The following is a 27,994-nucleotide window of genomic DNA, read 5'->3' as shown; positions in this document are numbered from 1 at the left end:
TACTTTGTGGTTGTGTTGTCACTCTGGATCAAAACACTTTTCCTTCAACATTGAAAGGAAGGAAGGATTTTGATGGCAAAATGGAATGCTCTCACTTTCACGGCGCTGAAGTTGTAGAAACCAAAATCGATGAATTCATCCAATAAGCAACCTAAGGCAGTACAATTAGATACAGGATGTATTGCTGTACAGCTGTGTAGAAATGGACAGGGAAATTAACAGAATATATCTGTCCCAAAAATGTGGCCTCTGAGCACAGAAATCTCTAGATTTTCAAAGGGTTTTACACATAAGCCTTATACAAAAGAGTCTGTATGATAGATTTAGTTAGTTACATTAAGAATTAACTTCATAAAAGAATATTCTCAGACCTTGGAAGGCCTGGCTTAACAGGACAATTCAAGACCTGAACAATTCTTCCCAGCCTACACACGTGATACAAACCACCATCTCTAGTCGATATTTCCATTACATGTACTAAAACCTGATCAGGCGACTAGGAACCACGTGACCCCTGTTCCTGTTCTTCAGGCATTATAGTACACCTTCATAAGGTAAGTGAGTAAGCCTCTGGGACTATCTGCGCTCCGAACAGAGGCTAACGTCATGTGCATGCCAGCCAATCATGCCACTTACCATGCCACCTCTCAAAACATGACTGCGGTTACTGCTTCATCTCCCAACTATGGCTACGGTTTGGTTTCCGTGGCTCATGTACGACTGCAGCTCACAAGAAATAAAATACTGTCAGCTTCCCCAATGTGCACATTTACCTTTCCCCGCTTATGCTGTACTGACAAGTAATCCATGTGTGCTGCCAATCCTTGTAGTTAAGTGTTTATGACAACTGTCTAATTCGGGGATGGTTTCTCAAAAGCAGATCCCTGTACAATGTTCCTTGGGTCCACCTGATCAAAAATCCTCAACCATTACTAACAAGAGATATAAATAAGGGCAAATGACAGTGCCAAAACCAGGAGCAATCCACAGAGAACGAATCCCTTGAGAAACCCAAACTCAAAGGAAGTTCTAACACTAATAGGAATTCATAAGAAATTAGCACTTTTAACAAGACAAACTGAAAGAGGACTACACACTTACCCAGGGACAATGAATACCTTCAACATAAAGAATGATTCAAGAAGATATCTATAGATGTAGCACTATGAAAGACTGAAGTAGGGGTATAACACAGCAGTAAGGGAGATTCAAGGATAACTACACACTTCAAATGAAGATAGTTAGCATACAACTATTACACTCTAGACAGAGAGCCACAGGGTGAAAACACATTCATCACAAAGACGCATCAGAACAAATACATTGAAGAGAAAGAAGGACACAAAAAGAATTAATCTGGTAAACGCAGAGAACGGCAGGAGTGGAATACACACGGAACTATAACCCACCCACTGAAACACTAACAGAGGCCAAAGCTAAAGCAAACACACCAAACATTAAAGGGCCAACAGAGATGAAACACATCCAATACCATGGACAATCACCACTTACTACGTAAAATCAAAGCACAAGTGATGCAGTCATAACCTGGCGAGAGCTTGATTGAACTCACCCACTTAGGACACCCAACACCAAATTCAAAACAAAGAATGATCCAAATATAACAAGGCTGACAAAGTAGACCCAGGGGAGCTCGTAGCCCATGGCATCCTGCATCTACAGAAAGAAGAGAATGTAGTCAGTATCTGGTGAAGAAAGCAAGATGGGAATTAGAGAAGTTCATTAGTGAAGAGGTGACAATGACAAGTTCTAAAATGAAGACAGGGTTGCACAGAACTCTGGGATACCACTAATCCCTCACACACCCAGCATACACATCGGAGGCCCGATCTGCAGTGGACAGTGACTCACCCAGTAGAGAACATCAGTCCACCCTTCCATGGTGATGCACTGGAAGACCGTCAGCATAGCAAAGAAGAAGTTGTCAAAGTTGGTGATGCCCCCATTGGGACCCTCCCACTTGCCGCGACACTCAGTGTTGTTCAAGTGGCACTCACGGCCGTGCCCAGAGAAGGCACAAGGTGCGGGTTCCTCCTCTGAGACAATGTCTGACGGGAAAAACAACGCAGACATCAGAATTGTTTGATGAATCAGCAAGGACGAACAAGAGCCAGACATATATCTTTCTAGAGAGCTGACCACAGAGAATGGCCAACATGTATAATTTACCAAGGGTGAAGTTATACAGAATAATACATAGACATAAATAACACCCCAACATGTGACAGAAGACTATGGAAACTCTAATAAACAAAGCACTGAGGGTTTTCAGCCTAGAAGATGCCAAACATTTTCCTAAAACATGACGCAATATCCAAAGAATTTTCAGTTTGTAAACTGAAACCCATAGCGCTTTGCTTCCTGGAGTTTCCATAGCCTCTGCAAGCTAGGAAAGGAGGGCCGGAGCCAATCTCATCAGATTTGCCTCTGATGGGATTGGCTCAGGCAGTGTGCTGAGGCAGTGTGGATCAAATGGTGAACTTGCCTCTACAAAGTCTGTAGTGGTAGGCCAGAGACAGTCCTACGTCAAAGGAGTGAGGGTCAATCTTACCTGAACCGACGTAGAAGCAGGTCTTGTGCATGCGTCCGATGAAAAGCTCCAGTCCGATGATGGCATAAATGATGATGACAAAGAGTACAAGGAGAGCAATGTGAAGCAGCGGGACCATAGCCTTCATGATGGAGTTTAACACAATGTGCAGGCCTGAAACACAGTAACACAGTGGAAACAGGTCTCATGGACGGCACAGCAAGACCAGACATATTGTTCACAAAGTGACATGTTCATTGTTGTACACTGAGAAAATACCCATCCCCTAGAGAGGGACAGCATGTGTGTTAAAAGCATTTAAGAATTATGTGTGTACTGGGAGCCGTAGAGCGGGGAGACCTAACATTGTTGGCTGCGGGACCTGTTAGAGCTGTTATGTGAAGCATTTCTTTATTTGTATTGATTAATTTGGGTAACATCTCTACCAGACATGCTGAACAGACATTACATCATCAGGCAGTAAATCAAGCATTGCATGGAACCAATCTCTCCATTGTAATAAAAACTAGGGCATTACATCAATGAACTAGAAGTTATTCGAGAAATTAAGATGTACTTACAATGTTTCTGAGACATTGACCCCAGAAGGCAGCTGTGGCTGGGAAACACCTAAAGCTGAATGCTTTGTTTTCTGAGGGAATCTGTGCAGGTACTCAAACAGGAAGTATGTCTTTTGTTGAGGAGAGGTTGGTCCAGTAAGAGGTACCAAGATTGAAAATGATTTACATTGTCTGGCGGCACAGAATAGTTTGCCAGTTGTGAGGAAATGTTATGTTTGTGAGCTGAATGGTGCAATGTGACCCTCTACAGCCCCTGCGGTTCAGGAGAACCCACAATTCAGGTATCTATTATCCATCCCAGGGCCTAGTAAGTACCAGTGTCGCAGGGATATCAGGAGAACCACATCACAATTTGCAGGGAGCCCCTGACATTTTGTGTTATGTCACTGCTGCCAGGAGCATAGACAGAAATTATATTCAAAAGGTGAAGGGTTGAAGATGTGGTGCATAGATGGATTTGCAGTGTCACAAGGAATACATATTGTGACCTCTAGTACTACGTCGACCAGTCTGCCTGATGTCTGTGAAGGCAGACAGGAGATCTGAGAACACTGAACAAGGTGAGTGGTGATTTTGAGGACTAGAGTAGCCAGTGTACGTAAGGAGAAGGCTTTTGTGATAGCTAAACTGTGCCTTTGCAAGGTGGACAGTGAGAAAATGGGGACCTGTGCTGATGAAAAGGTGGCAGCATCCAATGAATTCTGTCACGCTAAAGACGTCAGAGTTGAGTCACATTTTGGTATGGGGATAGAATAGTTTTGGGTGCGGCAGGTGATAAAAAATAAATGATTTGTTAAGGCACGTAGGACACAGATGTGGCCTGTGTGTGCTAGTGAATAAGGAAAGGGCATATTTTCAGATATATTCCAAAGCTCCAGGTAGTTGTGGATTGAATAAATGCTTGGAGGGAGAATAATGTAGCCCTTATTAGCCGTCCTGTGTGATAGTACTACACCTAGATGACATCAGCTGACCAAAGTCACTGGGTTAAGGTGTAGTGGTTGAATGCAGCTATTAGAAACAAAGAGCACTGCTCAAAGTGAGTCTAGTGGTCAACAGTAATGACCCTGTTTGCTCGCTGGCAGCAATTGCAGGCCAGCCAACACAGGACATAGTCACTCCCATTTGTGTACTACATGCAATACCAATAATCAATACAGCAGTCAACTGGAGCAGTCACTGCTGACAATCAAGATCAAATGGAAAAATCAGCTATGGAAAGACTTCCTTTAAGATTTCCGTGTGGATGTTTGTTATCTTGCCTCCAGTGCTTACCAGCGAAGACTAATTAATCACTGATGACACACAGGTATTTTGCAGAGGGCATTGGGCCTGGCCGCTGCCTATGGCCTTAGGCCAAATATCCTTCAGCCATTGATCTGGACAAGAGTACAACATAATAGCCTATGTTAAACTGGGATTCAGTTTGATCCAATTGTTCACATCCACTGATCAAAGGTTTGTTTTCAGGGCAGAACCTTCAGAGCTTGATTCTTTACTCAACCTGACCATTTCCTGTTTGTCATTTAGGTAAATTACCAGATAGGAACTGAAATGATGAAAAAAGGAAGTCACCTCTATGTAAAAATGCAGGAGTGAGAGGGGCCTGTCCAGAGGGACACCACAAACCTAGGGCACGATTAAGATGAGAAACAGGGTCACAAAATAGACTGTCAACAGCATTTAGCACAATCGACTGAAGGGATTTATGTCTGTCTTGGGAATGCTCACAGTGTTCTCGGCAGAGCACCAGATGTTATGCCATCCTTCCTGCAAGACAGAAACCTATGTGTCCCACTCTTGCTCGCTAGAGCCAACCGTTAGCCTTCTTAGTATATATTTACCCAAGACCAACTTTATATACTCTGAGATCCTACATCATGGTATTAGGAACTATACAATCTAGCACATGGGCTCCCCGCGCTCCATTATTTTTGAGACATTATTGGGCGGTTTCTCCCCTGGCTTCGCTACTCGCTGCAGGTCTTCCAATCTCACATGATCTCTCAAATATAGATTGCCGGGTGCTCACTTGTGCCCTACTTAACCATACAATCGATTTTCTATTTGTTCCTTCATTCATCAGAGGTTCTAATTCACCTATCAGCAGACTTCCCAAGCATTGCGCAGACCAGCAAGATATTGTTGCCCCAGAATGCCAAAGACAGTAGAATTACAGAAGTGGCAAAGCTTGAAACTCCACTGTAAATAATGTGAACTCTGGATGGCCAAACACAAATTAAGGTTATATAATGTGTGAGAAACCTGAGGGCATCCTCGCACCTACTCCCCTTGGATCTTCTTCTCAGGTTGCCAGGCCAATGATTTTGGATCCTGACTCTGGGGGATGGAGATACGAGGGAGGATCACCTGGGTGGAGGGTACTTGGGTATTGGGGAGAGGATGTCTTCAGGCAAGGCATGGTATCCCTCTTTCCCTTTTAATAGTAAACCTTACCCTCCCCTACCTTCATAGGTTGTTGCCAATAATGTCCCCTTATTTCCCCTCAGTCATACCACTCTAGTACTGGGACAAGAAAGAGGCGACTAGGAGTTGTACACACTAACATTCAGTTACACCACTCTGGTACTGAGACGAGGAAGAAGCCTGGAAACTATTGTGAGGGTCATGCATGTCCAGAGAACACCAGTAATTGTGGCCAGACAACTGGACTCAAGGGCTTGCACCTGCAACCTGTTAATAGGTCACAGGTGCATAAAAGGTGGAGCCGCCAGAAAGGAGGAAGAAACCAGCAGGAGAGACGCCGGGCTGTAAGAAACAGGCATGAGAGGGGAGAATTCCTACGCAGAAGGGGGCAACCGAGGAGGGTCCTGCCTGGAGGGCAGGATGCTGGCTATTGCCAAGGAGAGACTGTGACGCTGGTGTCCGAGCGGGCTGTAAGAGGGTCAAAGTGCTCTGAGTCCCCTCTGTTTGGTGCCCACAGCCGGAGTTGTGGGGCACGGAGAAATCCCAAGAGCTGCAAGCCACCGGTAGCATCCGCGAGGGAGGAGTGGGGCTCAGGGGGGCTCTACCGGAAAACCCAGCGCCCATGCCCTAAATGCCTCCCACAACCTATAGTATTGGAACGCTACCTAAAATGTGTCCCCCAGTTTGGCCTTGACTTGGTCCCAGGAAACATATACCCCCTCGGGATAGAAATCTAACAGTGTTTGCACCCCATACCTCGACTATTCTGCCCTAAGTCTGTCATCACATTTTGGCTCCAGACACTGGACACTCCAGACCTTAAGCTCTGGGGTATAGGGAAAAGTCACAGCCAACCTCAGCACAACCTTCTCCATGCATGGACAGTACATGCCACTGGGTCGAACTGACACTTATCATTTATCTTCAATGACATCAAGGAACTCTGCAAAGAGTATGGGGATGCCGACCTCCTTTCTAACCGAACATGTGGGAGCTGCTGAGAGTCCTTCATCCAGTAAGTCGCAAACAATACTTGTGCAGCTAAGTAATATAACTAAAGGTCCGGCAGTCCTATCCCATCCTGGTCCCAAATTCCTGTTAATGTATCCCATCGTACCAAGGTCTTTTTGGACTCCACACCATTGTAAACATCAGAGAATTTAACTCCCTAAAAAATTGAGAGCCCAGCCAAACTAGAACATTAAGAAACAGATACAATAGTTTAGAAAGGATAATGATGTTTATAATCGCTACTCTTCCTAGCGGAGAGATTGGAAGCGACTCCCACCGGGCAATCTTACCCCGAAGTCCCTCCAGGTACACCCCGTAATTATCCCTAAAAAGTTTAGTACGCAATCTACTTATCCAGATCCGCAGGTATTTGGTGGAATCCTTCTCACAACAAAACTGCCCCGCCACCGAGTGGCGCAGTTTAGCATCCTTCAGCAGAAATAGGATTGATTTAGACCAGTTTACTAACAGACCCGAAATACTCCCAAACACCTCATTTTCCCTAGCAAGGGGTTCCAAGTTGGTACCAGGTTCCCTAATATATAATATTACATTGTCTGCATACAATGAGAGCAGTTTACCGGTGCCCCCTATACCGCGATGTATATGTAGCTCCTCAGGTGCACAGCAAACAGCATCATCACTATAGCAAATAAGAGTGGGGATAAGGGACACCCCTGTCGTGTGCCTCTCCCAAGGTCATAGGCCTCGGAGTGTCTACTGAATAGCCCGATGCTTGCCGTGATCCCGGAATACAACACCCTCACACAGGATATAAAGTAAGGGGAAGCGACTATGGAACAAGTTACTTACCTGTAACTGTTGTTCTCCAGCATGGGTCTGACATGGATTCACATGCTCATGAATATTCCCCGTCGTCAGGCTGGGAATCCTCGGTAAAGAAAAAAATCAGTATCAGTTTCGTTTTTGATCTGTCTTTCTTAGTAGTAACCAATCACTGATCTCTGGGTCATACTGCCCCCAGCCAATGACTGCCCTCTCCCTAAGCCCCGCCTCTGGCAGCCATCCTCAGATTTGGTAGCACGTAAAGTGGCAGTATGACCAAGTGAAGAGCCGCAGAGGAGTAGGCGGGAGGGTGCGCATGTGAATCCATGCCAGACCCATGCTGGAGAACAACAGTTACAGGTAAGTAACTTGTTCCTTCTCCAGCATGGGGTCTGGCATGGATTCACATGCTCATGAATAAAAGAATACATAGCAGTACAAACATGCACAACCACGGGAGGTGGCAACACGCTCAACATTAAGCAATACAACAACTCAACATTAAGCATCTCTTACCTCCTCACCAGGCTCACCTTATGCGAACAGGTTGGGCAGCACTGCTTGGCCGACCCTGGACTCCTCCCTGGAGTCCCGATCGATGCAGTAGAATCTTATGAAGGTGTGCGTCGACCTCCGCGTAGCAGCCCTGCAGATGTCAAGCAGGGGCACACCAGACAGGAACGCCGTGGTAGCAGCGATCGCTCTGGTCGAATGGACTCTTGAACGGCAGGGCAGCGGTCGGTTTGCCAACCGGTGACAGTGCATGATGCAGCCGGAGAGCCATCTGGAAATGGAAGTCTTCGAGAGAGCCATCCCTTGATTCACAGACCCAAAGTTCACAAACAGCTGTGACGTCTTCCGAAAACTCTTCGTGCGGTCCACGTAGAATTTCAGAGCTCTAGCTACATCCAGCGAGTGCAAAGTCCTCTCGGCCGGCGTCGAAGGCGACGGGAAGAAAACTGGTAACACCAAGGGCTCGTTGAGGTGGAAGTCCGATGGCACCTTGGGCATGAAGGAGGGGTGCGTCCTCAGCACCACCCTCGTGTCGTGAAAAGTCAAGTATGGAGGCTTGCAAGATAGGGCCTGGATCTCTCCCACTCGTCGTGCGGAGGTGATGGCCACGAGGAACGCTGTCTTCCACGACAGGAACTTCAAAGGCGCCGAATGCATAGGTTCGAATGGGGCCCCCATGAGCCTGGTCAGCACCACATTAAGCTCCCACGCCGGGGCTGGAGCCTTCACCGGCGGGAACGATCGGAATAGTCCCTTCATAAATTCCTTCACCAGGCGATGAGATAACAAGGACGCCCGTCCCGTAGTCCTGGTATATCGGGAGATGGCAGCCAGATGTATTTTGATGGAGGTGTGAGCCAGTCCAGCTTTGGCCAGCGACAGTAGGTACGGCAGTACTTGAGGGGCCGTAATCCGCAGAGGGTTAATCTTCTGTGCACGGCACCAGACAGAGAACCTCTTCCACTTATGTCCGTAGCACTTGAGAGTTGAGGATGCCCTGGCCTTTGCAAGAACCTCTCTGCAGTCAGCCGGGATATCGTACCCTCCAAACTCTAGTGCTGCAGGAGCCAGGCCTGAAAGTTCAGCGACTCTGGGTCGTGATGAAGAATGGCGCCTCCTTCTCTGGAGAGAAGATCCGCGTCCGCCGGCAGCTTGACTGGTGGGGACGTTGACAAGTCCAGAAGGTCCGGGAACCAGATCTGCCTCGGCCACGCCGGTGCGACAAGGATCATTCTGCACCTGGACTTCTTGAGCTTGTTGATGAGACGGAGCAGTAACGGCAATGGAGGGAACGCGTATAGAAACAGGCCGTCCCAAGGGAACGAGAAAGCATCGCCCATGCTCCTCGGCTGCGGGATCCTGCTGGCGAACCTCTGGCACTTGGAGTTCGTCGCTGTCGCGAAAAGGTCAATCCGGGGTTTGCCCCATCGTTGAAAGAGCCAATCCACCTGGTCCTGACGCAGTTCCCACTCGTGGCACGAGCGCAGCTCCCTGCTGAGTGAGTCGGCGATGGTGTTTTTTATTCCTGCCAAGTGGAAGGGAACCAGAAACATTCCCTGGGCGACGGACCAGTGCCACAGATCCTGGGCCTCCTTGGATAGGGCTGGGGATCTGGTGCCTCCCTGCTTCCGTATGTAGAACATCGTGGTGGTGTTGTCGGTGAAGATCCTCACCACTTTGTCCTTGAGGGACTGAAGGAATGACTTGAGCGCCCAGAACACTGCTCAAAGCTCCAGAATGTTGATGTGGAGAGACCTCTCCTCCGGGAGCCAAAGGCCTCTTGCGTGGAGATCTCCGGTGTGGGCCCCCCAACCCTCCAGGGAGGCGTCCGTCGTCACCGTCTCCTGAAATGCCGGGGTCTGAAAGTCTGTGCCTGCCGTGATGTGCACACGGGTACCCCACCATAGGATCGCCCAACGGAACTCCTCGTCGAGAGGGATCCTGTCTTCAAAGCAGCCCGTCGCTTGAAACCAGCGGGCGTCGAGGAACTCCTGTAGCGGACGCATCCGAAGTCTGCAAAGGGGTACAAGGTAGATGCATGAGGACATCATCCCGAGGAGGGACTTGATGGACCTCACCCTGGCCACGTCCGTGGCTAGCAGGCGTTGCACCTTGCCCAAAATGGCCTTCGTCCTCTGCTCGAACGGGGAGGCCAATTGCCCCACTGTATCGAGCTTCGCTCCCAGAAACAGTGCTACTTGCGACAGAACCAGGTGGGATTTGGGGTAGTTGATGGCGAATCCCAGATCCGTGAGCAGCCGGACGGTCCTCGCTGTGTGTTCGATGGCGAGTTCTCTTGTCCTTGCACGGATTAGCCAGTCGTCCAGGTAGGGGTAGACGTGGATCCCCTGCAGGTGCAGCCGCGCCACTACTGGTGCCAGGCACTTGGTGAATACCCTGGGTGCCGACTTTAATCCGAACGGCAGGGCTCTGAATTGGTAGTGGCGTCCCTGAACCACGAACCTGAGAAACTTTCTGTGTCCTTTTAGAATGGGGATGTGGAAGTAAGCATCCTCCAGGTCCAACGACGATAGGAAGTCGCCCTCCTCCAGCTGTCCCAGCACGTGCTGGAGGGTGACCATCCTGAATTTCTGTGCCTTGATGTACTTGTTTAAACGACGCAGGTCCAGGATGGGGCACCAACCGCCTGTCTTCTTTTTGATGAGGAAGTACCTTGAGTACACTCCAGAGCTCCGGAGCCTCCTGGGGATGAGCTCGATGGCATCTTTCTTGAGCATCGCCCTTACCTCCAACAGCAGTTGAGGGACGTGATTCTCCTTCCTGGCCACGGAAGGAATGCGAGGACACTTCTTTTGGAATTCCAGCGAGTGCCCGTTGGCCAGGGTGTCCAGCACCCAACGGTCGGTGGAGATGGACTCCCACACGCTGACGAACTTCGTCAGCCGGCCTCCCACCGGGGTGCTTCGGTGGGGGCCCGACGCAACGGCCGGTTCAGTCCTGCTTGGAGGAGGCCTTGCCGCCTTGGCCTCCTTGACGACGACGGCGGGATCCTCCTTGCTTGCCGCGACCTCTGTAGGCCTCCTGGGACAAGGAGCGGGCCGCCTGGCGGTATGTAGAAGAGCCACCGCTGGATCCCTTGGAGGCACCCTGTCTGCCTCCGGAGCTCCGAAAGGGCCGTTGTTGTTGAATTACCCCTAGGGCCCGGGCTGTCTCCGAGTCGGTCTTGATGGCCTGGAGCGACTCATCCACTGTCTTCCCAAAAAGGTTGTTGCCGTCGAACGGCATATCCAACACTCTGGTCTGAAAGTCCTGGCGGAAGTCCGTCGCCTTGAGCCACCCTCGTCGTCGTAGGCAAACCCTGTTGCCCATCTGGCGAAATCCGGTATCGGCAATGTCCGTTGCCACCGTTATGGCGTGATCCGACGCCACCTCGCCTTCCTGAAGAATCTGTAGGGCCTCCGCTCTCTTGTCGTCCGACAGGAAGTCCAGCAGGGGAGCTAACTTGAACCAAAGCTCCCTGTCGTAACGGGCCACGATTGCTAAGGGATTGGCCGCCTTAATCGTTGACGCCACCGACGAAATGACCCGTCGTCCCATGGAGTCCAACTTCTTGCCCTCGCTGTCCGGCAGGGAAGTGGAAGTTGATGCTGCCGCACCCGCTGCCTTCTTCTTAGCCGCAGCCGAGACGACCGAGTCCGGCGTAGGCTGGGCCCTGAGGCACAAGGGGGCGGCGTCGGAGACCCGGTACTTCTTCTCGTACCTGTCCCTCTTGGCGGGCATCGTAGAAGGGTTCTTGAGGACAGCCAGCCCTTCGTCCCAGATGTCGTCGAGCAACGCCACTGCCAGGACCGTCTTTCTCTTGGCCTCCCATCGTTGATAAAGAAAGCCTTCCTTCTTCTGTTCCTCCGGGCAGAGTTGGAAGAGCTCGGATGCCCTGGCTATCATGGCGTGAAAGGAGCCAATTTCGTCGGGCGGTGAGGCCCGAGGGGGAGGCGATGAAGGAATGTCCGTCGTATCATCGCCACCGTCGTCGTCCGTCCCCATTCCCATATCCGTCGCCGTATCATCCCGAGGGTCAGGGGGATGAGGGGTCCACAGGCCTTGTGGGCACAAAGGGCAGAGCGGGATGGACTCTCCTCCGCTTGTTCGGGGGCTTCCCGACGGTCCTGGCTCAGGATCCTCTGTCGGAGTCCGCGGTAACCTCGTCCTTATCTCAGTACATAAGGATTGGATTGCCAACAAAATGGCCGCCGAGCTATCCTGAGGCTCTGGCAATGGCTGCGACGGGAGGGACGGTTGCTCCACCGGGCCTTCGTCGCCGTCGCCATCCTCGATATCTTCGATCTCCTCAGCAGGCTCCTTCCCCTGGGATCGAACTTTCTCAAACCTCTCGTTGAGGTCCTTCACGGTTTCCACCAGCTCCTCCTCAGAGGCTGATTCCGAGTCTGCAATGGCCACCGCCCCCCCTCTTTTTCCGCCGGGGTCTTCACGGGGGTCTTAATGATGGGCTGGAAAGAGGATTCCCTCCGCGGTGGCAGGGATACTCTGGGCCGAGAGGCCGTCTCCACTGGCGTAGTCTCAGCCGGCTTCGCCAGGGCCGCAGCGACCACCTCGATAGAGGCCTTTGCCAGCTGGATCAAAGCCCTCACCACTTTAGGTGCGTCCTGGGTCTTCGCCTTGGGGGGAGGGTCAGCGCCTCGCTCCCCCTCAGGTCCCTTCGAGATCGTCCGGGCCCGCTCCAGCAGCTTACCCGGGTTCTCGGACTTCCTCTTCCCCGAACCAAAGCGCTGGCTCGTGGTTGAACGTGACGGGTAAGTCGCGCCCTACCTGGCAGCCGAAGAGCCCGACCACTCGGCGCTCCCGGTGCCTGCAGACTTGCAGTGCTTGGCCTTCTGTTGGGCCCCCGTCGCCGGGGCGCCCTCACAGGACTTAGAAGCCCGCTCAGACTTTTTCTTCGCCTTCTCACCTGCTGTGCCCTTCTCCAGCCAGGCGGCGAGGCGGGAACGACGATCTTGCTTGGTCCGTTCCGAAAGGTTCTTGCAGAACGCACAGTCCTTCTCCACGTGCATCTTGTCCTCATGAAGGCAGTAGAGACATTGCGAATGCTCGTCCTCCTTGAAAACATTTTGTAATCCACATCCAGGGCAGCACCTGAACAGCTTGGATCGGGGCGTCGAGCTTCCCTTGTCCCAACACTTGAACGTGCGGTAAAAATCTGAGGATGGCTGCCAGAGGCGGGGCTTAGGGAGAGGGCAGTCATTGGCTGGGGGCAGTATGACCCAGAGATCAGTGATTGGTCATACTGGTCTTAGTCTTTCTGACTAAGAAAGACAGATCAGAAACGAAGCTGATATTGATTTTTTTCTTTACCGAGGATTCCCAGCCTGACGACAGGGAATATTCATGAGCATGTGAATCCATGCCAGACCCCATGCTGGAGAACTTCACAAGAACAGCAAACAAATAGTCCCACGCGACTGAGTCGAATGCCTTTTCCATATAGAGTAGTGCCCCAACCGCCTGGACCGAGAGATCAATCTGCACAATCACTCCAAAAAGCCTTCTTAGTTTGTGGGCCGTACTCCTACCCAGTATAAAACCTGGGCCTGATCCATATGTATGATAGACAAAATAAAAAGGTAGCAGCCTGTCAGCAAGTATTTTTGAAAATAGTTTCATGTCTACATTGATCAGGGATATCGCCCTGTATGAGGCACAATCCAGGCGATCTTTATCGGGTTTCAGTATCAAAGTTATTATCCCTTCGCACATTGTACGGGGTAGGGAGCCCACCTCAACACTTTCACACCAAGTCTGCAATAGGTATTCTGCCACCCCTGAGCCAAATTCCTTAAAGAACTCAGCAGTAACTCCGTCTGAGCCCGGGGCTTTAGCCGCCGACAAATCTCTAATAGCCTTCATAATGTCATCCACAACGATCGGAGCGCTCAGCTTTCACTGCCTGGTCATTATGCCAATTCAAAGTAGCATCACCCACAAAATTCTGAAAGGCATCCGGGTGCGGTGGAGGTTCACTAGCATACAACTTCCTATAGAAGTCACGGAATGTTGCGAATATGTCCTCCGGGTCCGTAACTAGAGAGCCGTCGGCCCGACGAATCGCGGGTATATCAGTCTGTCCTCGGACAGCACTCAGCATTTTTGCCACGTACGGTCCAGGCCGGCCCTCCTCCCCATATCTGCATACCAGTTGCGTAGCCACCAAAAAGCGTACTTCTCGATCTGCATCTTCCGTAAACATATTTAAGGTTGTACGGGCCTCAGCCAAGGATTCAGTGGACATTTCATCTCTGTTCTTGGCCTCCAGGGCCACCAAAGAGCTTTTCAACTCTCCCAGTCTCCTACAAATCCCCTTTAACTCTCTGCACTCAATTGAGATACAATGGCCTCTCAGATTAACGTTAAAACACCTCCCAGATGGTGCAGGCAAATGTCACTGACCCCGCATTCATTGCGAAAAGGGATGATACAATGTCTTGGACATCGCTTCGATACACCACATCTATGAGGGCTTGACCCTTAAATCTCCAGCGTGGCCTAGCCATTTATAGGTGAGCCAACCGAAACTGCCACACTAGCGGGGAGTGATCGGACAATGTCCTTGAAAGCATAGTACAGTACTCACTGCAACGAGCCATCATCGGGTTTGTCAATATATAATCTATGCGAGAATTTGAATCTTGAACTGAGGAGTAGGAAGAGTATCCCCTCTCCCCTGGATGCATTACCCTCCAAAGGTCCACCAGCCCCAGATCTGCCATCCCACCTAAGACTGCTTTGGCTACTGCAGACACTGACCTCACACGCTGAGAGGATCGATCCAGCTCCATACTAAGCACTGTGTTCAAATCTCCACCAACCACCAATTGCAAGTCTGTATACTTCATACATTTCGTCCACAAGACCTCATAGAATCTGGGATCCTCCACATTTGGCCTGTAAAAATCAACAAATCTAACCAGGTTCCCAGCTAGCAGCCCAGATACTATAACAAAATGTCCCTCTTTATCACATTCCCTCTCCAGGAGCTTAAATCCTAGTGATTTGTGTATAACAATGGACGCTCCACGCGAGTACGAAGAAAAGGATATGTAAACCTAGCATCTCCCCAAGACCTAGCGAGATTGTCTTTCAGGATCCCCTTTAAATGTGTTTCCTGCTGAAACAATACCTTAGCCCCATGACGCTCCCCATTTGTCACCACCTTTCGCATTTAAGCATAATTATTAAGGCCCCTCACATCCAACAGAGGAGTGTACATTGATCAGGTCCCTGAGTCCCCTTCATCTGTCCCTTGACCATCTCTCCTACCACTCCAATTCACAGTGCCCTCCTGGTACATAGGCATTTCCTTACTGATGAACAACCTTGAACAGCGCTCAGAGCCCAGGATCTAAGCTAGCCTCCCTCTCACCGTTCCTATAACATCTCTCAGATGGAGCGCATTTTCATAGTCTACTTGTCCAATCAAACCGAACATAACAGAACACATGGACCATTTTTCAAGGAACCCATTAACATTCCCTACACCTTCCATCCCCAACATTCCAGCCCCCATTCCCACCCCCCCTGGCCCAACATGCCCTCTGCCACCCCCACTGCCTAACCCCAACGTGCAGTGAATGTATCCCTCCCTCTCCCAAGCCCCCTCAAATTCTCCTTGTTTGCGCGCCCTCCCGGGGGCACCGGACACAGCGACCACACCCAACCCACCCTCCTCAGCTCCTCCCTAGGAGGAAAAGGCCCATCTTTACAGGATGTATAGCAATTGGCTCATTTTGTTACTTTATCAACCTGTTACCAATGGCCTGGCCCAATACATCAAAAACTGAAAACACCACCACTAGCACATCATTCATGGGCATTTCTAAATGAGTCCGGGTGTCATGCAACTTTATAAAGGCGATCACCTCAGCAGGGTTTGTAAAGATGAACATCTTATTATTGTGGACAACCCGTAACTTTGAGGGGTACAGCATTGCGTATTGAATCCTTTTTTCTCGTAGTAAGCGATTTGCCGCCAGGAAGGACAACCTTGCTCTTTGCACCAGCGGGGTGAAGTACTGATAGAATGACACTCTAGTTTCCTAATATTGTAGTTCTCCCAGTTCACGTGCTCTCCTCAAAATGGTGTCTCTATCATGGTAGTTCAATAACCTGGCGATGACTGGGCGTGGGCTTTGACCTGGTCTGGGCATATGTTACAAAATTCTATGCACCCTCTCCACGATAAATTGAGGGGCCTGGGGGGGATCTTACAAGACCTCCTTGAAAAAGGACTCCATAAACTGTTCCATATTGCGTGCAGTAACAGACTCCGGAATCCCCATTACTCTGACATTATTACGTCTGAATAGTGCCTCCAAATCCTCATTTTTATCTCTTATTTCCTTTACTTCCTTCTGCAGCCCACGAATGGCTGCAGTCACTTTGCTACTGGTGTCCTGCAACACTCCCACCCTGTGTTCAGCCTCTCGCAGTCTGCTACTCTCTTTCTTAATTCTCTCCTGCATCTAATCCGTTATGTCCCCCATACGATTCAATTTCGTGTTAACTGCCGCAAAGCCATTCTTTATTTCATCCAGCACCAAGCTCAGCTCTGAGGGGTGTCCCCCTGTGTTCTCAGGTGTACTTCTATGCAAGCTAGATGATCCCTCCGCCCCACTCCCTACAGATCCAGGCTAAGCCATGGTGCCCCAATGCAGTGCAAGCCCCTCCTTTTGTGTAAACTGCAGGCGGCCCTGCTTCATACCCCCTTTTACCATCTAGGAATGGAGTTGCCCACAGGCCTTTTGCAAATCGTGCAGGGGCGGCTCCCTCTTGTCGGATCTGCCAACTACTAGGGAGCCCCTACCAGGCCCTGTCTCCTCCAGAGCGACACATGTCTGCCTTTTCTCCACTGCTGCTCATAATGCAAATAAGGGTTACACTTTTCAGGCAATCAGAGGCGTAGTCCACAAGTGAGAGGGCACTAATCTCGATATGCAGTTTAGGGCCTACACACAGGTACACCAATAGGCTTCTCAGATGTTCCCGGTCAGTCCACACTGATTGCAAAGTATCCACAGACTGCAGTATACCTACTCTGCAGCAGCTGCAGTCCTTATCCAGGCCACTCTACCACAGTGCCCTGTACTGCAGTGCAGGTGAGCATCCTGTCGCAGCCAACAATCCACAAGATAAACTTCTAGCGAGCCCCATGCAGAGCACTCTGCACTTCACATCCTTCATGTACACCGGGTCACTTGCCGCAAGCAACCTTCACCATCCAATGGACAGCTCCCTCAGTCCATTCGGCGTCTGATGCACTCCCACCAGGGGTCCTTTTGCCCGCTCAATATCCCTTCACCGAACTGACTGACACCAGCTACGGCTCAGCAGGGCATTAGGACTGTGGGCTCAACATTCCAGCCACCCCCAGCGGGCATCCGATGTGCCGCATTGAAGGACCGAAACACTACGCTCGTTCCTCCGCTGCGGTCTCCTCCTCTCACAGCAGATCAGCGGGAAACAGGCCCAGAGGGCTGCGGGCCGCTGTCTAGCAGCAATAGGTTACTGAGCACAGCGATCCCGGGTACACCAAATGCACACTCACTGCCTTTGGTGGGAGGGGGGCCCGCCGGCTCGCCACGTGATTCCGCGGCAGTCACCTGGCCCGATTTCGGAGCCAAGAGGGCAGTAGCGCCTCCGACAACTCAGCAGCCCATTTAAGTCAGCTTTACTGGGCTATAGCAGGCATGGGCATCCTCCTACAGGTTACCAACGGAGTTCAGAAAGCGGCGGCCATCTTGGTCGCTGGCTCTTAAGCCCCTGCTTGTTTGAGATATATAAAAGAACACTAGAACAACTTGTAGGGCCAATTGTTATTGATATTGTTTGTTAATTTATTTATTATTTAGGGGATTATTGTAATGAAAATGGAAAACACGTTTCATTGTTCTTTTCTTGAATGTTATGTCACTGTTGATTTATTGCTCTGTTCATTGAGATTTCAATAAAAAAACAAATTGGTGAAGTAAAGCTCGGGCTGGTCAAATCAGAACTTAAGATGAAGTACAAAGAAATGCTGTTGGCTTTCTGCTGGGCCCAGATAGTCTGGAATATGTTACAACAAGGAATTCCGACTCAGTCTGAGGTTTGGGTGTAATTCCTTTTTTAAGTCCTTTGTCAATAATCATGAGAAAAATACATTCAAATTACAACCTTCAGATTCATTAGCATAGTGTTTTAAAAATGATGAGGAGCTGTTCAGCCATGCAGCTTTTCCGCTCATCGGAGGCCCTCAATTTGATGGCTTCCTCTAACTGCCATCTAAGTAGCTCAAATCACAAAAGATAAGAATATCCTTTTGAAAGCTTTTCCCCAACCAACAGAAGCTTAAAAAGAAACATGTGTTTGCAAAAACAGCATGCTTCAGTCCTGTTTGAGCTCCTGCTGGCCCCAACCATTTCAAGATAGGACTTGTAGAGGTAAAACCCTCCCAGAGTGTGCAGACCCACGAATGAAAACTGGAATTGTCCTCAGAGAGGGAAGAGTTACTCGGATCAAATTTCGGAGACCTCTGATATCCCTGATACCAATATTATTTTCTGTCCTGGCTAAGTCGAGTGTGTGACAAATCCAGGGAATTCGTTCCTCCCCCCCCAAAGCGGAGCCACCCACTTTGGGACTAGGGAGGTGAACATGTTATGCTTAACACCTCCTAGGGGACAGGGCAAGCAGGATCCCACTGGGGGTGACCCCCCCCCTTAGTGGACGATGTGAGGGGTCTGAAATAAAACACCAGACACCAGGTTGTCATATTTTCATCATAGATATTTATTAAATAATAATAGGTTGGGAAAATGCCTCTCTGACCCTATTCTAAAGAGGACTTTCCCTATCTAAAACCAAAGCAAAGGCTCTGTCTGTGTCACAATGTCAATAACTGAAAAGCCATCATTGTGCCCAAAATGGCCTATCCTGACCCTCACACTATAAACAAAACAATAAAATGTGTAAGGAAATATCTTCAACTTGATATTAGAAAAAAAAGTGTTCACAGCTGAAAGTAAGAATAGCTCCCAAAAAATGTTCGCCAAGGTGGTTCCCTTCCCCTGGATTCTTAAAGAGGATGGTAATGTTTTCTTTTACTAACAGTTCCTTTGCGTCTTTCCTTGATTCACAAGGTTCCTGTTTAGGCAACAAGTTTCGCAACAGTTTTTCGTTAACACAGATTTCTCCTTGGTTTTTGTAAATACAGTCTTTCTTAAACACTAATGTCTCTTCGGTTTACAAAATACTGTCTTTCTTTAGTATTTCTGGAGGCTTTGCAAATTGCCCATTATACTCCCATGCCAGGACTCTTTAAGCAATGCCAACTGCTTGCTGTACTATCGAGTGAGTACTCCATATGTAATGCCAACTGCCTGGTGTACTCTCCTGTAAGGACTTCACTTGTGGTTTTCACTTGCCTGGTGTACTCCCCTGCCAGCCCTTCTTATGCGTTTCAATTGCCTGGTGTCTTGCTTTGTCAGGGCTTCTCATGTATTTTCTTTTTTTTCATAACAACATTTTATTGGGTTTTACAAGTATACACAACATCAACAACATAGCAATATTCGATGATAGTGTCAATACAATAATGCAGTTTACGCCAGGGGATAGGCTTTTCCGGTGGCTAAGACTCTGTCCTTATTTGTCCGTGTCCATGCCTTTTCACGTTGCCAGGGCTTGCACACGTGCCTTGGGTTCTCGCCTCATGCTTCTTTAGCTTAGTAGGCTGCCTTGGAGCCATCTTGTCAGTGGAGGTCTTCTAGTGAGAGCTGGAAACTTTACTGTGTAGTCCATAACTGGAGCCCAGATATTTAGAGCTCTGTTCAGGTTGCCTGACCCGATTGCCGTGATCTTTTCAGCGACGGCTATGTCCCAGCATTTGGACCAACATAATGCTACTGAGGGCCCGTCTTTGTTTTTCCATAGCCGGGCCTTTGCAATTTTTACTGCCAGGAGTAGGGGCATGCACAGGCGAGGGATAGGGCCTGAAATCAGGAGTGCCCCTCCTCCTGTTTCACCCAAAAGGATTATGCCGGGGTCCCAGGGGATGGATAATCCGGTAATTTCCTTGATGTAATTCGTTACCTCTTTCCAATATGTCTCTGCTTTTGGGCAGGTCGAGACCATGTGAAATAGTGTGCCATGGGTGGGACATCCACGCCAACAGGTCGCGGGGATGTCCGGATTGACCTTGTTTAGTTGAGCTGGAGTGACGGAATACCTATAGCAGAGTTTGTAGCCCCCTTCCCTGTTCGTGATACACTGAGAGCTTTTATGCAGTCTCGTCCAGATTTTGTCCCACTCCTCAACCTCTATTTCCCGGCCCAGGTCCTTCTCCCATTCAAGCATGCATCTTTCTTTTTTAGAGGGGTCTGACCTGTCCAGGAGTCGATAGATTCTACCTCTTGCAATTGGGGTTGTTAGAGAGAGTTCCAGTGCCGTCAACTCTCTGGTGCATTTTTCCCTAACTCCTCTGTGGAACAGCCAGTGCTGAATTTGGGCGTAGTGGAATCTTTCCTGCTCGCCCACTCATCATTTTGCTTTGCATCTCTCGAACGATATAGGAATTCCCTCTTCCAGGAAGTCACTCGTTTTTAGTAATCCTCCCTTCTTCCAAGGTTCGAAGCCAAGGGCGGGATTGCCTGGTGAGAATTCAGGGTTGTTCCAGATGGGGGTATGAGGACCCAGTGCACCCCGGATGCCCCATTTCCGGGCTGCGGCTTTCCAACTTCAAACAATTGTGATTGTTGCGGACAGGGGACCGCTGTTTGCCTGGGGTTTTATGTTTGGTAGATGTGGGAGCTCCGATGGGGCGACCGGACACCAGGCCTCCTCTAGTTGGTTCCACCTCGGCTGATCCGCCGCTTGGAACCAGGTGTATGCATGTGATAGCTGCACCGCCAGGGCATACCTGGCTACATCGGGTACCCCCAAGAGCCCCCTGTGCTTTCCCCCGCATCATGATCCTTCTTCCGATTCGGGGCTTCCCCCCCAGACGAATTCCTGTATTTTCTTTTGCAGAGAGGCGGGACCCGGGATATGAGTCGGTAATGCTGTACAGTAGTACAGCCACCTGGGGATTATATTAATTTTTATGGCTGTAATCCACCCAAACCAGGAGTTTTCCTGGGCCTTCCATCGCTTTAGGTCATTTTGGAATTCATGATTAACTGCGGGAAGTTGCTTGAGTACAAGCGTGATGGGTCTTTAGTGATTTGTACCCCAAGGTAGTCAATTGCTCCTTTCGCCCATGGGATCGGCATTAGGGGGTTAAGGCTGATTCTTTCTTGCTTGGGGAGGTTAATTACTAGGGCTCAGGATTTGTCTAGATTGACCCTGAACCCGGAGATTGCTCCGAATTCCTTGATTTCCTTGAGGGCCCCCAGAGACGTCGCCAGGTCTGATGCTGTTACTAAGACGTCGTCCGCATATAAGGCGACTTTACATTCATGGTCTCCCACAGTGATCCCCTTTATCCTCATGTTCTGCCTAATTCTCGCCGTGAAGGGCTCCATGGATAGAGCGAAAATCAGGGGTGAGAGTGGGCAGCCCTGCCTAGTGCCCCTAGATATGCGTATTGCCTCGGACCTGGTGCCGTTGACCCGTAATTGTGTGGTGGGTGTCTGATAATTGGCCATTACCCAGGTTATGAAGTTTGGGCCGAAGCCGTAGTGCTCTAACACACTCTGGATATACCCCCAGTCCACCAAATCAAAGGCTTTATGCGCGTCCAAGGATATGACTGCCGTTCCCACACCCAGCCTATGAGCGCTTTCAATGATGTCTATCGTCCGCCTTATATTATCATGGGTCCCCCTGCCTGGGATAAATCCTGTTTGATCCCAGTCTATCATGCTCAGGAGAGTCGCCCCAGTCTACTTGCTAGGATCTTTGCGAAAATGTTCCCATCATTGTTCAGTAATGTGATCGGGCGGTAAGAGATAGCCAATTCGGGATCTTTCCCAGCTTTTTGTAGCAGCACTGTGAGCGACTCTGCCTTTGAATTGGTGAAAGATTTAGATGACAGGGAGGAGTTGAATAGGGTTGACATATGCGGTGCTAGTATGTTTGCATATTTTCTATAGAAGTTTGCGGATAGTCCGTCTGGGCCCAGCGCAGTAGTTTTGAGGGATTTAATGGCTTCGGTAATTTCTTCAGTAGTGATAGGGGATTCTAGGGATGCTAGCTGGGCTTTGTTTTGAGGGCGGATAGTTCGCAAGTACTCTGGCAGGCTGTCTAGCGGTATGGGTTGCCCTGACATTATAGCTTTATAATGCCTCAACAGTTCGCTGATTTGGTCTGCTTCAGAGTACTGGATCTTGCCATCAACTCCCACCAATTTGAGGATATTGTTCCTACTGTGGACATTTTCAATATTTGCGCTAATACTCTGTTCGCCTTATTCCCTTTGCTATAATAGAACTGTCTCGTGAAGGCTAGTGATTTGGCTGTCCGATCGGCCCAGTGCATTTCTAGTGCTTTTTTGTCTTTCCTTAGGGCCCTTTCTGTTTTCCTGGAACTGCAGTATTTCAACTCTGCATCCCAGTGTTTTACCTTTTCCTCCTGTTCAGCTACGGCAATGTTCGAGTTCCGTCTCTGTTCTGCTGTCACGATCCTGCTCGCCTGCCACCCAGCACCACTACATGCGCCTCTTCCTTTATTTCCTTGTTTTACCGCTGCAGTTTTGGACTAATCTAATTGCATGTTCCATTCCGGATTTTGGATTAAACCAGCAGATGCATTCTGGGACATGTAGGCTGTCCAAAAGGCAGAGGCTGGAGGAAGCATATTAAATACCTTTGTTTGCAGCAAGCTACTAAGAGCTGCAGAGTGCCTGATTGCATACACCTGTTTCAAGCTACTGCAGGCTAGGCTACAGAGAGCTGGAGAGCACTTGATTAGAGACCACTGCTGCTACTGCTGCAGGCTACTGAAGCCAGGGCTGGACTTAATTGAACACAGCTGCCAGAGTCTGCAAACAGCTACACCCTGCTGGCCTGCTGGCTGGGAGGGACTTTATAGCTCACTATGAACAGAAGCAGTTGTCAGTCAACTGCTTCCACTGGGAGTTCATGCTGGTGCTCCTGTTACCAGTTTTTGACTTTTCCTGGAAATCCTCTTTTGGCCTTTTGATTCCTGTTGTTGTTGATGCTTGCAGCTCCCTTTCAAGTCTGCTGCAGCCTTCTGCCCAGCTCCTCTGGGCTCCCACCTGGCGGCTCTGCCACACTCCGCTGCCTTCCGCCCTGCTCCTCTGGGCTCCCACCTAACCGTTCTGCCGCACTCCATTACCTTCCGCCCTGCTCCTCTGGGCTCCCACCTGGTGGCTCTGCCACACTCTGCTGCCTTCCGCCCTGCTCCTCTGGCCTCCCACCTGACGGCTCTGCCGTACTCCAATGCCTTCCGCCCTGCTCCTCTGGGCTCCCACCTGGTGGCTCTGCCACACTCCGCTGCCTTCCGCCCTGCTTCTCTGGGCTCCCACCTGACGGCTCTGCTGCACTCCACTGCCTTCCGCCCTGCTCCTCTGGGCTCCCATCTGGCGGCTCTGCCACCCTCCGCTGCCTTCCGCCCTGCTCCTCTGGGCTCCCACCTGACAGCTCTGCCGCACTCCACTGCCTTCCGCCCTGCTCCTCTGGGCTCCCGCCTGACGGTTTTGCCGCACTCCGCTGCCTTCTGTCCTTCTCCTCTGGGCTTCCCTGCCTGGCAGCCTTGCCACAATCCTCTGCCTTCTGCCCTGTTCCTCTGGGCACCTTGCCTTGCTTCCTGCCTGTTCCAACTTCTGATATCCTATCCTGTCCTGTACCTGGTTATTTCTTTCAACACTGCTTTCTGCTTGTATACATCTTGGTCCACTGTGGTGTCTCCACTTGAATCCGTTTTACAGTGTGACCCTGTGTTGGTCTCCGTTCAGATCAGATAAGGGAAGGCTTCTGTTGCCTTCACGTAGTCAGTTGAAGTCATGCCTGCCTCAGTATATGGTCTTTCAGTTTTACCCTTGCACTGAGTACAACAGTTTCCAAGGATATGACTGCCGTTCCCACACCCAGCCTATGAGCGCTTTCAATGATGTCTATCGTCCGCCTTATATTATCATGGGTCCCCCTGCCTGGGATAAATCCTGTTTGATCCCAGTCTATCATGCTCAGGAGAGTCGCCCCAGTCTACTTGCTAGGATCTTTGCGAAAATGTTCCCATCATTGTTCAGTAATGTGATCGGGCGGTAAGAGAAAGCCAATTCGGGATCTTTCCCAGCTTTTTGTAGCAGCACTGTGAGCGACTCTGCCTTTGAATTGGTGAAAGATTTAGATGACAGGGAGGAGTTGAATAGGGTTGACATATGCAGTGCTAGTATGTTTGCATATTTTTTATAGAAGTTTGCGGATAGTCCGTCTGGGCCCAGCGCAGTAGTTTTGAGGGATTTAATGGCTTCGGTAATTTCTTCAGTAGTGATAGGGGATTCTAGGGATGCTAGCTGGGCTTTGTTTTGAGGGCGGATAGTTCGCAAGTACTCTGGCAGGCTGTCTAGCGGTATGGGTTGCCCTGACATTATAGCTTTATAATGCCTCAACAGTTCGCTGATTTGGTCTGCTTCAGAGTAGTGGATCTTGCCATCAACTCCCACCAATTTGAGGATATTGTTCCTACTGTGGACATTTTCAATATTTGCGCTAATACTCTGTTCGCCTTATTCCCTTTGCTATAATAGAACTGTCTCGTGAAGGCTAGTGATTTGGCTGTCCGATCGGCCCAGTGCATTTCTAGTGCTTTTTTGTCTTTCCTTAGGGCCCTTTCTGTTTTCCTGGAACTGCAGGATTTCAGCTCTGCATCCCAGTGTTTTACCTTTTCCTCCTGTTCAGCTACGGCAATGTTCGAGTTCCGTCTCTGTTCTGCTGTCACGATCCTGCTCGCCTGCCACCCAGCACCACTACATGCGCCTCTTCCTTTATTTCCTTGTTTTACCGCTGCAGTTTTGGACTAATCTAATTGCATGTTCCATTCCGGATTTTGGATTAAACCAGCAGATGCATTCTGGGACATGTAGGCTGTCCAAAAGGCAGAGGCTGGAGGAGGCATATTAAATACCTTTGTTTGCAGCAAGCTACTAAGAGCTGCAGAGTGCCTGATTGCATACACCTGTTTCAAGCTACTGCAGGCTAGGCTACAGAGAGCTGGAGAGCACTTGATTAGAGACCACTGCTGCTACTGCTGCAGGCTACTGAAGCCAGGGCTGGACTTAATTGAACACAGCTGCCAGAGTCTGCAAACAGCTACACCCTGCTGGCCTGCTGGCTGGGAGGGACTTTATAGCTCACTATGAACAGAAGCAGTTGTCAGTCAACTGCTTCCACTGGGAGTTCATGCTGGTGCTCCTGTTACCAGTTTTTGACTTTTCCTGGAAATCCTCTTTTGGCCTTTTGATTCCTGTTGTTGTTGATGCTTGCAGCTCCCTTTCAAGTCTGCTGCAGCCTTCTGCCCTGCTCCTCTGGGCTCCCACCTGGTGGCTCTGCCACACTCCGCTGCCTTCCGCCCTGCTTCTCTGGGCTCCCACCTGACGGCTCTGCTGCACTCCACTGCCTGCCGCCCTGCTCCTCTGGGCTCCCATCTGGCGGCTCTGCCACCCTCCGCTGCCTTCCGCCCTGCTCCTCTGGGCTCCCACCTGACAGCTCTGCCGCACTCCACTGCCTTCCGCCCTGCTCCTCTGGGCTCCCGCCTGACGGTTTTGCCGCACTCCGCTGCCTTCTGTCCTTCTCCTCTGGGCTTCCCTGCCTGGCAGCCTTGCCACAATCCTCTGCCTTCTGCCCTGTTCCTCTGGGCACCTTGCCTTGCTTCCTGCCTGTTCCAACTTCTGATATCCTATCCTGTCCTGTACCTGGGTATTTCTTTCAACACTGCTTTCTGCTTGTATACATCTTGGTCCACTGTGGTGTCTCCACTTGAATCCGTTTTACAGTGTGACCCTGTGTTGGTCTCCGTTCAGATCAGATAAGGGAAGGCTTCTGTTGCCTTCACGTAGTCAGTTGAAGTCATGCCTGCCTCAGTATATGGTCTTTCAGTTTTACCCTTGCACTGAGTACAACAGTTTCCAAGGATATGACTGCCGTTCCCACACCCAGCCTATGAGCGCTTTCAATGATGTCTATCGTCCGCCTTATATTATCATGGGTCCCCCTGCCTGGGATAAATCCTGTTTGATCCCAGTCTATCATGCTCAGGAGAGTCGCCCCAGTCTACTTGCTAGGATCTTTGCGAAAATGTTCCCATCATTGTTCAGTAATGTGATCGGGCGGTAAGAGATAGCCAATTCGGGATCTTTCCCAGCTTTTTGTAGCAGCACTGTGAGCGACTCTGCCTTTGAATTGGTGAAAGATTTAGATGACAGGGAGGAGTTGAATAGGGTTGACATATGCAGTGCTAGTATGTTTGCATATTTTTTATAGAAGTTTGCGGATAGTCCGTCTGGGCCCAGCGCAGTAGTTTTGAGGGATTTAATGGCTTCGTAATTTCTTCAGTAGTGATAGGGGATTCTAGGGATGCTAGCTGGGCTTTGTTTTGAGGGCGGATAGTTCGCAAGTACTCTGGCAGGCTGTCTAGCGGTATGGGTTGCCCTGACATTATAGCTTTATAATGCCTCAACAGTTCGCTGATTTGGTCTGCTTCAGAGTAGTGGATCTTGCCATCAACTCCCACCAATTTGAGGATATTGTTCCTACTGTGGACATTTTCAATATTTGCGCTAATACTCTGTTCGCCTTATTCTCTTTGCTATAGTAGAACTGTCTCGTGAAGGCTAGTGATTTGGCTGTCCGATCGGCCCAGTGCATTTCTAGTGCTTTTTTGTCTTTCCTTAGGGCCCTTTCTGTTTTCCTGGAACTGCAGGATTTCAGCTCTGCATCCCAGTGTTTTACCTTTTCCTCCTGTTCAGCTACGGCAATGTTCGAGTTCCGTCTCTGTTCTGCTGTCACGATCCTGCTCGCCTGCCACCCAGCACCACTACATGCGCCTCTTCCTTTATTTCCTTGTTTTACCGCTGCAGTTTTGGACTAATCTAATTGCATGTTCCATTCCGGATTTTGGATTAAACCAGCAGATGCATTCTGGGACATGTAGGCTGTCCAAAAGGCAGAGGCTGGAGGAGGCATATTAAATACCTTTGTTTGCAGCAAGCTACTAAGAGCTGCAGAGTGCCTGATTGCATACACCTGTTTCAAGCTACTGCAGGCTAGGCTACAGAGAGCTGGAGAGCACTTGATTAGAGACCACTGCTGCTACTGCTGCAGGCTACTGAAGCCAGGGCTGGACTTAATTGAACACAGCTGCCAGAGTCTGCAAACAGCTACACCCTGCTGGCCTGCTGGCTGGGAGGGACTTTATAGCTCACTATGAACACACTCCGCTGCCTTCCGCCCTGCTCCTCTGGGCTCCCACCTAACCGTTCTGCCGCACTCCATTTCCTTAATCCCTAGAGACCCCTTATCATATTCCAGTACACCCTTATTTCTGATCAATCCGTGTTGCCCAGTGTGCTTGCTTGTCTTTGCCTTTTGTCTGTCTCTTTGTTTACAGCCTGCTCCTGCAGTTGCTGTGAATACCTGTTTCAACTAACAGCTTGGTATGTACCTTTAATCTGCTATATGCTAGCATTGTCCCCGGAATATCCCTTAATCTACTTGCATACAGTGAGAGATAGCCTCTGCCCTGTACACTCCGCCTAGACTTCTGACAGATTGACTGACCCAAAAAAGTTTGATTTTTGGGCCAATGCTTGTTCGATCCAAGATGCCTCTGAAGAAAAACAAGAACCTTTGGCGAACCCCTACATCCTCCAAGCAAACTGCCAGCACCCAGTTACTTGAGACTTTTACCCATAATGAAGCTACTGTCCTCAGAGAGAATAGGTATCTCCGTGCCAATTTTTTTTCACATTTTTCTGCCAAACCAAGTACTCCAGGATGGGACTCTGTGTTTTCTGCTAATCCCGACTTGATGACCACAGAACAGTTACAGGAAGAAAATAGGTATTTGACTCAGTCCTTGGCATGCCCCTCCAAGTCAACGGCTAGTTGGGAGGCTTAAACGAATACCTCTGTGAAAAGTCTTCCTACTGTGCACT

The 27,994-nt window shown here is 49.8% G+C and overlaps 1 protein-coding gene across 4 annotated transcripts in view; it reads right to left on the bottom strand.

Moving 5' to 3' along the window:
- Positions 1 to 27,994, bottom strand: part of CACNA1F (calcium voltage-gated channel subunit alpha1 F) — a 1,137,291-nt gene that overhangs the window by 882,022 nt on the left and 227,275 nt on the right. For all 4 annotated transcript variants that reach the window (XM_069645269.1, XM_069645268.1, XM_069645267.1 and 1 more), the window contains exons 6-8: positions 2,573 to 2,725; positions 1,873 to 2,069; positions 1,574 to 1,677 (exon numbers count right to left, since the gene is read on the bottom strand). In XM_069645269.1, coding sequence (XP_069501370.1) covers positions 1,574 to 1,677; positions 1,873 to 2,069; positions 2,573 to 2,725 — 454 coding nt within the window. The remainder of the gene's footprint in view (positions 1 to 1,573; positions 1,678 to 1,872; positions 2,070 to 2,572; positions 2,726 to 27,994) is intronic.

This window comes from Ambystoma mexicanum, chromosome 2p (genome assembly GCF_040938575.1).
Source record: "Ambystoma mexicanum isolate Mex_15411 chromosome 2p, UKY_AmexF1_1, whole genome shotgun sequence".
Classification (NCBI taxonomy): Eukaryota; Metazoa; Chordata; class Amphibia; order Caudata; family Ambystomatidae; genus Ambystoma; species Ambystoma mexicanum.
This window is presented reverse-complemented; position numbering and strand designations above follow the sequence as displayed.